Below are 12,686 nucleotides of genomic sequence, written 5' to 3' on the forward strand. Positions count from 1 at the left end.
TCTCCAAGCCTGCAGCTTCGGGCAGCGAGCCAGCCGAATTCCTGGGGTCCGGGGAGCCAGTGAGCGGCGGGGACGCTCCCGGAGGCACACAGCAGCCCAGCCAGGTCTGCGCGGAGCAAAGCTCAGAAAACTTCTTCCCTAAAGGAATTTCATCCACATTCCTGCATTTCTCTGCTTGGCAGAGGCTGGAAAACATTATTATTGTTTTAAACCCTTCTGGGAGAAGGGGGAATAACAGCAAATCCCACACACACAGGGATTTATGCTGGAGGCAATACAGGGCTGGGGTTCAGTCCCCCGAACTGGGGGACCCTCCTGCAGCAGCACCGCGACAAACCAGGTCATGCTCACAGCCCCACCAAGCCGGTGGGGGCTGCAAAGCCACCGCGGCTGTCGGAAGGACAAACCACCGCGGGCATCTGTGCCACGGCTTCCCATGAGTGACAGACCCCGGGGGGACCCTCCCAGGATGCGGAGGGACCTCGCGGCACCCTGTCCTCCGGGACCCCCTACCCAGAGGGAGGAAAGATCCCCTGATGCCTTGTCCCACACGACTCCCTTCCTGGGGGTGGAGGGACCCCGAGACACCCCATCCTCCACAACAACCTTCCTGGAGCACACGTGACGTCCTATCCCCCGTGATGCCCTTCCCAGAGCATCCACGGATCCTGCGATACCCCGTATCCTGCGATGCCCTTCCTGAGTCATACATGGACCCCATGCCACCCCATCCTCTGACACCCTTCCCAGGGCACCCATGGACCCTGCGATGCCCCGTCCCCCGTGACACCCTTCTTGGGACACGAACGGCCCCTGGGATGGTGGATGACCTCCTGCGAAGCCCATCCTGGGGCATGTCTGGACCTCATGACACCCTACTCCCTGTGACACCCTCCCTAGGGTGTCCACGGACCCTGTGATGTCCTACTTCCCACAACGCCCTTCCTGGGGCATGCACGGACCCTACCACACCCTACCTCCTGCAGTGCCCTTCCTGGGGCATGCCCGGTCCCCATGATTCCCCGTCCCCAGCGACACCCTTCTTGGGGCGTGCAGGGACCCTGTGATGCCCTACGTCCCGCAAAGCCCTTTCCTGGGGCATGCATGAGACTTACCACACCCCACCTCCTGCAGTGCCCTTCCCGGGGCACGCATGGACCCCATGACACCCCCATCCACTGCGATGCCCTTCCCAGGGCACGCATGGACCCCACGACACCCCCATCCACTGCGATGCCCTTCCCGGGGCACGCATGGACCCCATGACACCCCATCCACTGCGATGCCCTTCCCGGGGCACGCATGGACCCCATGACACCCCATCCACTGCGATGCCCTTCCCGGGGCATGCACGGACCCCGTGACGCCCATCCCGGAGGCCTCCCCTGCTCTGTCCCCATGGGCGTCGGGCGATGGCCGGCAGGACCCACTCACCGCTCGTCAGGCGCGCGGCCCTGCTGCAGGGTGGGCTCCAGGGGCACCAGGGCCTGGCCCAGGAAGCGGTCCATGCCCACCAGGGCCCGGTGCATGACGGTGAGCACCAGGCCACCGCGGGCCGGGGCGCCCAGCTCGGGGGGCAGCTCGAAGGCGCACTCCTCCCGCCATTCGGGGTTGCCGGTGCTCTTCTCGGCCACCGAGGTGCTGTACTTCTCGCGGCCCAGCTGGATGATGGTGTAGGCGTCGCTGGTGCCCGGCTTGCCGCCGCCCTTGCACCGCAGCCCGCGGGCCCGCACCACCGTCACCTGGACGTGGGTGGGCAGCCAGGCCGGAGACCCCTCAGCGGGAAGCGCGGCCGCCCGTAGCAGCGCCATGGCGGGACGCTGAGGAGGCGCCGGGCCGGGCTGGGCCGGACAGAACCGGACCGGGCCGGACCGGACCGGGCCTCGCTCCGCCGCCGCTGCCGCAGCCGGGCCGCAGCGCGAGCGCCACCGGCCGCCCCACCCCGCCCCAAGCCCCGCCCCCGCCCGGCTCTAACCCCGCCCCAGCCCCGCGCCAACCCCGCCCCCGCGCCCTGCCGTGGCACCGCCTCCCCGCCCCGCGGCCACGCCCCACTCCGCCCCCCGGCCCCGCCCCGCCTCGCCGGACGGGAGGGGTCGCCGGGGGGGCGGGGCGCGGGGGCGCGTGCACGGGGCGGGGCCCGGGGGGGGGGGGGCGTTCACCGGGCGTGCGGGGCTGGGCGTGCAACGGGAGGGGGGGCGTGCAACGGGGGGGGCGTGCAACGGGGGGCGTGTAACGGGGGGGCGTGTAACGGGGGGCGTGCAACGGGGGGCGTGCAACGGGGGGGCGTGCAACGGGAGGCGTGTAACGGGGGGGCGTGTAACGGGGGGCGTGCAACGGGGGGCGTGCAACGGGGGGGCGTGCAACGGGAGGCGTGTAACGGGGGGGCGTGTAACGGGGGGCGTGCAACGGGGGGCGTGTAACGGGGGGGCGTGTAACGGGGGGTGAGTGCAACGGGGGGGCGTGTAACGGGGGGGCGTGTAACGGGGGGCGTGCAACGGGGGGGCGTGTAAGGAGGGGGCGTGTAACGGGGGACGTGCAACGGGGGACGTGTAACAGGGGGGCGTGCAACGGGGGGGGAGTGCAACGGGGGGGCGTGTAACTGGGGGGAGTGTAACGGGGGGGCGTGTAACTGGGAGGAGTGTAACGGGGGGGCGTGTAACGGGGGGGCGTGTAACTGGGGGGAGTGTAACGGGGGGGCGTGTAACGGGGGGGCATGCAACGGGGGGGCGTGTAACTGGGGGGCGTGCAACGGGGGGGCGTGTAACTGGGGGGAGTGTAACGGGGGGGGCGTGCACCGGGGAGGAGGGGGCGTGCACCGGGGACGCGGGGCGTGCACCGGGGCTGGGCGTGCACCGGGCTGCCTACCGGTCCGTTCCTGCACCGGGCCGGACGCGGGGGGGCTGCGGGCCCGGACACGCAGCAGGCCGGGGCCACCGCAAAGCCACCGTGGGCCACCCAGAGTGTGGCGACACGTCCCCCGCGCCGGGGCGAGCCGGAAAGAGGGGGGACGCGTTTGTGTGCCCCGACATCCCCCCGCACCCCTCCGGGCGCTGCTGTTCCCGGCGTTTCTCGTGCTCCTGCCCGTTACCTGCCCCACGATGTGCGTGCGTGCGAGTTCGTGCACGTGCACGGAGGTGCACGCGTGTGCAAGCATATGCACGCGCTTGCTTGCGTGTGCGAGCACGAGCACGTGTGTCCACGCACGTGCAAGCGTGCGGTGTGGGTCCACGCGCGTGCAAGCACCTGCGTGCACGTGCAGAAGGTGGGGGTGCGCGCGCGTGCACCATTTGCTGCTGGGGCACCCCCTGCACCCCGGGGACGACCCCCTGCCGGTGGGCCGCACACCCACACCGCCACCAGCGGTTTGCAGGCCGCTTCGCCCTCGAACACGTGCAGGCGGGAGCAGATTCCCGGCGTCCCCCCCCCCCGGGTTTATTCCCCGGGGACGACGGTGGCGTCGAGCCGTGCGCAACCTTTCCCCTTCCCGAGCTTCGCTTTAAACGTTCAGCAGCATTTCCCACGCGGCGGCCGGGCAGGGGGACAGCAGTGTCCCCAACAGGGCCCCAATCCTAATAAGCAATTAAAAACCTCTCCGCTGACCCTAATAACTCGATCGCGCGGCCAAACCCGACTTTCCCCGGCCCCTCAAGCAAGGTCACGCCGAAAAGCCGTGCCGGGGTGCGCCGTGCTCGGTACCGGCATTTCGGGTGCTCACGGCCGGGTTATGACGGGGCGATCTGGGCCCCGGGGCTTTGATGCCATCGCGATAAGGGGCATTCGGGGCCACCTCGGTTAATGGGACGGGGCTGGGCTGCTCTGCTCTATCGCTCCCATCTCCGGCATCAAAACCAGCGGCAATTTTTTTTGCCTCCTTCTGCTTCGTGTCCCCTCCCCGGGGGCCGGGGCTGTCCGTTCCGCTCGGCCGCGGGGACGCAGGGTGCTCCGACAGGGTTGCGGGGCATTGCACGGGTGCAACGGCCCCTTTGGGATCGCTGCGTCTCTTTTGGGGCTGCTGCGTCCCTTTTGGGGTTGATGTGTCCCCTTTGGGATTTGCTGCGTCCCCTTTGGGGTTGCTGCGTCCTCATTGGGGTTGCTGCATCCCTTTTGGGGTTGCTGCGTCCTTTTTGGGGTTGCTACGTCCCCTCTGGGGTTGCTGTGTTCCCTTTGGGATTTGCTGCGTCCCCTTTGGGGTTGCTGCGTCCCCTTTGGGGTTGCTGCATTCTTTTGGGGGTTGCTACCTCCCCTCTGGGATTGCTGTGTCCCCTTTGGGATTTGCTGCGTCCCCTCTGGGGTTGCTGCGTCCCCTCTCCTTGCTTTTGGGGGTTCGCATCGCTCCCGCTCGCCCCAAACAGCTGCTAACGAGACCAAAGTCGCTGAGTGCAGGAATAGCCGCATTCTGCCTCAAAAAGCCTCCCGGCAAGTGCAGAAACTGGGGGGAACGGGCTAAAAAAAACCCTCAGCAACCCGTATTTTTCCGGGCGGGATGCGCTGCCCCGGCCGTATTCAAATCTCGCATTAAAATATGCTGCAAATAGGGGAAAAAAACTACACGGGGAATTTCTTATCGCCCCCGAGACGAACCGAAATCCAATTATCCCTCCAGTCCGGTGCCCAGCCCCGCTCCACCGGCCGCCTCTTATCCCTGCTCAGCATCTGCTTTTTATTTTGCCTTCTTTTGATTGTTTTCCCCCCTTTTTTTTTTGCTTTCTGATTATCTCTCCTCTCAGTGCATCTCCTCCTCTCCGCTGCTTTCCATCCTTGCCCCCGTAATTGGGGGTTTTTTTCTGTCTCCCTTCACCTTCCCTGCCCTGCTCTGCTTCCCAGCTCTTATTTATTCATCTCTTTGATTTTTACCTCCACCTTTGCATTTTAGGCATAAAGAGGTTTTTTTAATTACCCCTGAAATCAATGTTGGGTTTTTTTTATTCTTTTCTTGGATCACAGGGAAAACAGGGGTCAGTGGCAGCGCGGGGGCCGCGTCACCGCCCGTCGCACCGTCCTTGGCGAGCCTGGGCTGGGTTAAATTTTGCTTTAACTTTTGCTTCAACTTTAATTTTTGCTTTAACCTTAATTTTTGCTTCAACTTTAATTTTTGCTTTAATTTTTGCTTTAATTTTTGCTTAACTTCAATTTTTGCTTCCTCCTGCTCCGTGGCAGCCGTGCATCTCCCCCAGCCCGCTCCTAAATACCATTGCAATGGCATCCCCGACGAGGGTCTCGCCTAACCCAGCTGCCTGGCCAGCGAGGAGCTGGAAAACGATGCTAATTACATGATTTTGCTCCCCCCCTCCCCCTCGCTTTGGGTGCAAAATGCCGCTCTCCATCGTGGCGGCCCCAGCAGCGCCCGGTGCCGCTCACCCCCAGGAGCTCCCCAGCCCGGAGCTGACCCTTCCCTCCCCGGGGGTGGGAAATGCACCTCGTTGGGGTTGCAAAGAAATTGCATTTCCACGAGAGCGAAGCAAAACACTGCCGGAAGGTTGCGGGGGATGCACGACGGGATGCTGAGCCGGGCTCCGCTTTGGGCTGGCAGCGGGTGCTGGGATCATCTTCCCCGGGGCTCGTTTGCTGTTCGCGTTCGTTTTAGGATGGGTGCTGAGACCCAGGGTGAGAGCAACTGCACCATCGCCTGTGCAAACAGCCCTGGGATTAAAGATGGGGGATGAAGGATGAGCCGGAGTTGGGGATGCATCACCCCAAATCTCCGCGCTGGCGAGGCACATCCCCGCAGATATTCACGCCACCATCAAAACAGCACCCAAACGTCCCCCGGTTTGAGGACGGACACATGGACCGGGACTGACAGCAGCACCCAAACCTCCCCAGGCTCCAATTTTTGGGGGGACAAGCTGCAAAAAGCTCCCTGAAAATGAGTTGCAAAGGGGATGGTGGGTCTGTGCCAGCGATTTCCCACTGCAAAATCCCGGCTGGCAGCGCAAGGATGCCCGGGAATGGAGGGGAGGGGGGGCTGGAGCCAAGACAAATAAAGAGTTCAAATGGGAAACGATTAAAACTAAACTAAACTAAAATAAATCGAAAGCGGGGGAGATAAGACGCGGGCGCCCTCGCTGCCTATTTAACATTCATTGGATTGAATAATCAGGCCTCATTATCTCAAATTGTCTGCATATTTGCCCTCAAAATGCTAATTTGAAAGTTGGCTGCGAGCGCCGTCTGCCTATTTTGACTAAAATATTATTTTGCTTTATTGTGCGTTGTTTGTAGCTCCGGGGGCCTTTCCCCTTGCAAACCGAAAGGGAAATAGGAAAAAAAAAAAAAAAAAAGGCAAAAAAGAAGAAAAAAACCCCACCATTTATCAAAAGCTGGCCGGGGAGGAGAGCGGCGCCCTGTTCTGCCTAGAAATGGCATTTTTAGGCCTTCCAGTAAAATTAGAGGCGTTATCAGTTTCTTTTCGGGGATGGACAGTTTATCGTTCATCTCGGGAAGGAAAATAGGAGAAATAATTTGCTTTTATTCTGATTGTTTGGCGGAGCGGGGAGGGACGGAGGCTGCCGCTCCCCGCGGGTCCGTCCCCCCCTCCCCTTTCCCCATCTCCTTGCCCCCCATCACCCCTTCGCCCCCATCCCCGCTTCGGGGGGCAAAATCAAAGCTCTGGGCTTTATCCGCTGGAACCCACATGGAAAATCAACCGTCGGCTCCATTTGATCTCTGGTCGGGATTCAGAGCATCAATCTATTTACGTTATTACCCTTTCTAAAAGTCAATCAATAGATAATAAGGTGGGAATAATGGCCAGGAGTTAAAAACCCCCATTCACGGCTGAGGATTAGGGTTATTGAAGGGCAATTGCTTCGAAATTGTTTCAATCCGGTGTTAGCGATGCCGCGATTCGCTCGCTGGCTTACCCACAAGGCCGCCGGCCGCCCCCAAATGACACATATCTCATGCAAACCCCACGCTGGCCCCCCCCAAAGCTGTTTGCACAGCAAACTGCAATTGTATGGGAGATTAACGGGGCTTTGCGGGGTTGGGGGGGAGGCCAGCAAGCCTTGTTGACAAATAAGGGTGGAAATCCGTCGCCATCAATTCTGCGGGTGCCTCTGGATTTGGCAATGACACTGCTTTTGACTTTCCCGGCTGGGCAGATGGATGGGGGTTTTGACTCGCTCCCAGATTTTGGGGGCAGATGGTAGCGCGAAGGGGGGACCGGAGAGATGCTGGTGGCCCTGGGGATGCTGCAAACCTCCTGCACCGGGTTCCAGCCAGGGATAAATTGGAGGAGAGATGCTGTCGCGGGGCACGTTTGGCCCCGCTGCCCCATGACCAGAGCATGGAGGAGCACAAACCTCAACCTTCCCGTAGCCCTTGGTTGATGCTACCCCATGGGATGGTGGGGACGGGCATGGCCTTACAGTTCTGCCCAGGGGTGTGCCCTTTTAGGGCTGATTAATACGTTTTTGAGGCTGGTTGGAGCCTGCATGTGTTCTCCCAGCTAGCAATGGCCTGAATTTGGCCAGCTCACCATGGGGGTCAGCCAACAAGTGGGGTGGTCCGGATGGAGCCATCCCCGCAGCGTTCACACGGCTTGGCTGAAGTCACGCAGCTTGGATCCAGCTCCAGGGCAGATTTCAGCCCCTAGAAACACGGACGGCCTGGGGCACAGCAGGGCAGTGATGCTGTCCTTGGTCTGCCCTTGGCTCGCTTGCACGCATGGTGGGACCGTGCTTGGCTTTCTCCTGGAGATGGTCCTCATCATCATCCAAAAGCTCAGCCAGAGCTTGCATGGCCAACGGTGGCACCTGTGCATGGAGAGGAGACAGGTTGTCACCCTCCACTGGGACCCTCTTTACCCATGCAGCATCTTGGGAGAAACCTCCTGGCCCTGGGGTGTCCCAGCCCCGGTGTGTCACATCCCTGGGGTGTCCCAGCCCTGGTGTGTCCCACCTCGGTGTGTACAAGCCTGGTGTGTCCCAGCCCCAGTGTGTCCCAGTCTGGTGTGTCCCACCCTGGTGTGTCCTATCCCGCTGTGTCCCAGCCTGCTTTCCTCCACCCCACTGTCCCCCACCCCGCTGTCCCCCACCCTGCAGTCCCCCAGACGCTGTCCCCCAGCCCACTGTCCCCCAGCTCGGTGTACCCCAGCCCGCTGTGTCCCGCCCCGCTGTCCCCCGCCCCGCTGTCCCCCACCCCGCTGTCCCCCACCCCGCTGTCCCCCAGCCTGCGGTCCCCCACCCCGCTGTCCCCCACCCTGCTGTCCCCCCTTCCCACGGCCCCAGCCCACTGTCCCCCAGCACGCGGTCCCCCACCCCTCTGTCCCCCACCCTGCTGTCCCCCAGACACTGTCCCCCAGCCTGCGGTCCCCCACCCCGCTGTCCCCCAGACACTGTCCCCCAGCCTGCGGTCCCCCACCCCTCTGTCCCCCACCCTGCTGTCCCCCAGACACTGTCCCCCAGCCTGCGGTCCCCCACCCCGCTGTCCCCCAGACACTGTCCCCCAGCCTGCGGTCCCCCACCCCGCTGTCCCCCACCCCGCTGTCCCCCCTTCCCGCGGCCCCAGCCCGCTGTCCCCCACCCCGCTGTCCCCTAGCCCGCGGTCCCCCACCCCGCTGTCCCCCACCCCACTGTCCCCGACCCCGCTGTCCCCCACCCCGCTGTCCCCCCTTCCCGCGGCCCCAGCCCGCTGTCCCCCAGCCCGCGGTCCCCCACCCCGCTGTCCCCCACCCCGCTGTCCCCCCTTCCCGCGGCCCCAGCCCGCTGTCCCCCAGCCCGCGGTCCCCCACCCCGCTGTCCCCCACCCCACTGTCCCCGACCCCGCTGTCCCCCACCCCGCTGTCCCCCCTTCCCGCGGCCCCAGCCCGCTGTCCCCCAGCCCGCGGTCCCCCACCCCGCTGTCCCCCACCCCGCTGTCCCTCCTTCCCGCGGCCCCAGCCCGCTGTCCCCCAGCCCGCGGTCCCCCAGCCCCCGGTCCCCGCTTCCCGCGGCCCCAGCCCTCTGCCGCGGCCGCCGGGGCGCAGCGCGGTCGGGCAGTGGCCTCTGGCGGTCAGCGGGGGAACGGCCCGGCCGGGAGCCGCTCGCCGGGACCCCGCCGGGACCCCCCCGGGACCGTGCCCGCTGGGGTACCTCCCAGCCGGGGCCCTCATTAACTGGGAGCCCGCTGACGGGGATGCTTGCTAAGTGGGATCCCCGACACCTGGGATCTCTGGTGAGTAGCGATGCACCGGGCAGGACCTACGCTAACTGGCATCGCCACCAATTAGCAGCCTGCTAATTGGGATGTTTGGTAACTGGGACCCTCTTTAACTGGCAGCCTGCTGACCGGAATCGTGCTAGCTGGGATGCCTGTTAACTGGGATCCCTGCTAAATGGGACGCTCACTAACTGGGATCCCCACTAATTGGCAGACTTGCTAACTGGGACCCTGCTGACTGGAATCTCCGCTAACCGGGATGCTCACCACCTGCGATGCTCGCTAGCTGGGATGCCTGCTACTGGGGATGCTCACCAACCAGGACGCTCACCAACTGGGATCCTCACTCACTGGGATCCTACTAATCGGGATACTCGCTGACTGAAAAGCCCAGTAACTGGGATGCCTGTTAACTGGTACGCCCACTAACGGTGGTGCTTGCTAACTGGGGTCCCTGCTAACTGGGATGCTCCGGGGTCCGTGTGGGCTGGAGATGCTAAGCACTTCGGGTGCCTTTGGGAATCGGTCCCAGATGCTCCGAGCAGCAGATGTTTTGCTGGAAGCGGCTGCTTTGCCACTGCCAGCATCCGAAAGAGCTCTGGTACAGAGTGGGACCGAATCGGTGTGAACAGGGCAGGATTTGTCCTTAGCCACAAACCCCACGAGCCACAGCTCTAAAAAGCCACGAAACAGAAATAAGGAAGATTATGGGAAAAAAAACAAACCACCAGTTTTCCTTCAGGTGCGTGGAAAGGTGCAAAAACCTTTAAAGAAGACATATCCCTCCTGCTTCAATTCTATATCCCGCTTGTCTGCTGGAGAGGGGGACTGGTCCCAGCCCGGGGGGGGACCCGTCCCAGCCCCGAGACACCCAGGTCTGCTGCAGGACTCCCGTGGTTTGGGGCACGGCGTATTTTATCCTGTGTCATACACTTACAGATGTTATTATTTGCAGAAACTCCTCTGTTGGAGCTCTCAACCTCCAAGAGCTCCTGGGCAAGGAGTTCCCCAGGTCGACCACTCGCAGGGTTTTAAAAAAAGATTTTTTTTTTTTTTTTTTTCTCTTTATTTTTTCTGCCTTAGCACCTGCAAACAGCCCCCGGCAGTGGTGGCGGTGCACGTACGAGTCCTGCTTGAGAAAACCTCCCTAGAGCTGGGTCAAGTCTATTGAGAGAAGAAGCAGAGCTGCATACCTTACGATGCTTAAGGGAGGGCTTTGCTCTGCGTCCCAAATCCGGGCGACAAGACTTTTAATAACACCAAAGGAAGAGTGGATTTAACTGGGGGGGGTGGATCTGGGATTTAGATAAAATGATCCGGGAGGGACGGAGGGTCAGGCCTGGATCCTCCTCAGCCACTTGATGGCAGCGGGTGTCCAAACACTTTGCTTTTTTCCAATAATTTCAGCTGAATTGGTAGAAAATACCCCTTTTCCCTGCAAATTGTGGGTGTCTGTAGCCCCCCCATCCCAACCCCCCTGCACAGAACCGGCACGGTGTATCGGCAATCGGATGCAAAGGGATTTTGTGGGTGAAGGGCTCCGAGAGCCGGGATGGACGGGTGGACAACGGCCAGACAGAGGGATGCTGCAGGACAGGGGATGGACATAAGACCAAGGGGGGGCTCTGGGGCTCCGGGGTCACCCCTTAGGCTGTCCGAGGACAGGGGGGTGACCCTGGAGGCCCCACTCCTCTGCAGACGGACAATCCACACCTTGCCCAGACAGCCCGGCCATGGGCTAATGAGCAGCATTGTTATTAATTAGCTCAGGAGCCGGAGCCTTGGGGCAATTTGGCCTCAAAATTAAGCAGGAGCCATCCCTGGGTTCACACCCCTGTTCTGGATCCGGACCTGGTAAAAGGAGGTGCTCGGTTTGTGGGAGGCGAACCCCCCAATTCCAGCCCTCCCGTGCTCTTTCACTGCACCACCACCCCAAATTACTAACACCCCCCCCCCCCCCCCCAATCTCTCCAGGACAGGCTTTTTCCCCACCTGGCTGTCCCAAAGCACCACTGGGTACCAGTATCCCCATTTTGGCCCCGTATCACCCGGATCCCAACCCCATGGATGCCATTAGCATCCCATCCACACAGGGGTGCCAGGCACCCCCCCCCCGTCCTGGGGCCACCCTGCTGCGTGGGGGTGCCGGGGGCGGGGGGGGGGGTGGTACGGGGTGTTTGCTGAGCTCCATCAAACAGAGGGAGAGGAAAAAGGGAATAAAAAAAGGGAAAGCACCTCCTAACCAAACACACCCGAGCCCACCAAGCCTGGCCGGGGGCCTCCTGCCTTTTTATCTTGGCCTTTTCAAGACTGTAATTAAGACCTAATAACGCCAAATCTGCCGCCCTTTCATCTCTGCCCCCCCCCCCCCCCCGGACCTTTATTTGCCCCCACCGCAGTGGCTGCGGGGCGACGGCCCCGTGATAAGCTGGGGAGCGTGGCACCATCGCCGACATGGTGCCCACCACAGGCTTTTTATGGCTTTTTTGCTGTAAAGACACCCCCGGGGACCCTTCACTTGCCAGTACTGGGCTCAGATGTGTCCCGGTACCGTGGAGCCAGGGGATCCCCGTCCCCATCCCCGAGGTGGCCACGCAGCTGCAGAGCGGAGGATGCTCCCCACCGGGGCAGAGCCCCATAATGACTTTCTCAGCACCAGAACGATCCTTGAGTTTTTGGGGGGGGGTTCCCAGCTTGGGGGGCTGCACACGCGTGTGCTGGGTCCCGGGGACATCGTGAAAACCGAGCGAGGGAGGCTGCTGCTGTGCAGATGTGGCCCCCTGGCCCCCCGACTCCCCCGCGCCCCATTTCCTCCCCAATAAACCCCCGAGCCCCGGTGGAGTCCTTTGACCGGGGCTCGCTCCCCCGCCGTGCCGGGCCCGAGGTGTGACTTTTCCCAGCTCATTAGGAAAAGCCGCGCGATTTTAAGAATCTCAGACCCTAATGACCATCTGAATCCCATCAGCCGAGAGAGGCGAGCTGGAAGGGGGTGCAGGGACAGCCTCCTGCCTCTGCCACCACCTCTCAGAGCATCCCTGGTCCTGTTCCTTCACCTCACTGGCCCGGAGTACAGCTGTGCCCCCCCCCAAAAAAAAAAGCAGCTGTGCAGTGGGGTGCATGCCAGCGTGATGGACTCAGAGTGCCAAGGGGGACCCCGACCCCCCCCCCCGGGGGCTTTGGTGGCCTTGGGGTGACACTGGTTGTCCTGTGGTGTCCTCTGGGCGCCTGGATCCTCCTGCCGGAGTATTTCAGAGCCAAAGCCGCCCTGGGGGGGCGGACATGGGGGTCTCCACTCCAGGGGCAGGGGGACACGGGGGGGGGACACACATCCCCGTCGAGGGCAGGGGGACATGGAGGGGACACGGGACCCCCGCCCCGCCGCCCGCCGGGCAGGGCACAGGGCGATGCCACCGGTCCCCGCCCGCCCCATCCCGCCCCGTCCCCTCCGCCCCCCCGCTGTCTCCTCGGGACGGACGAGAGTCCCGCGGGGGCCGGTCGGGGCGGCCGTATAAAGGCAGGCGGCACGGCCCCGAGCAGAGCCCGCC

The 12,686-nt window shown here is 62.9% G+C and overlaps 1 protein-coding gene across 4 annotated transcripts in view; it reads right to left on the reverse strand.

Moving 5' to 3' along the window:
* Positions 1–1,840, reverse strand: part of RAB11FIP5 (RAB11 family interacting protein 5) — a 44,717-nt gene extending 42,877 nt beyond the window's left edge. For all 4 annotated transcript variants that reach the window (XM_076335636.1, XM_076335635.1, XM_076335634.1 and 1 more), the window contains exon 1: positions 1,435–1,840. In XM_076335636.1, the coding sequence (XP_076191751.1) occupies positions 1,435–1,811 (377 nt within the window). In that variant the 5' untranslated portion in view covers positions 1,812–1,840. The remainder of the gene's footprint in view (positions 1–1,434) is intronic.
* Positions 1,841–12,686: the final 10,846 nt, after the last annotated feature.

This window comes from Aptenodytes patagonicus, chromosome 4 (assembly GCF_965638725.1).
Source record: "Aptenodytes patagonicus chromosome 4, bAptPat1.pri.cur, whole genome shotgun sequence".
In the NCBI taxonomy this organism is placed as follows: Eukaryota; Metazoa; Chordata; class Aves; order Sphenisciformes; family Spheniscidae; genus Aptenodytes; species Aptenodytes patagonicus.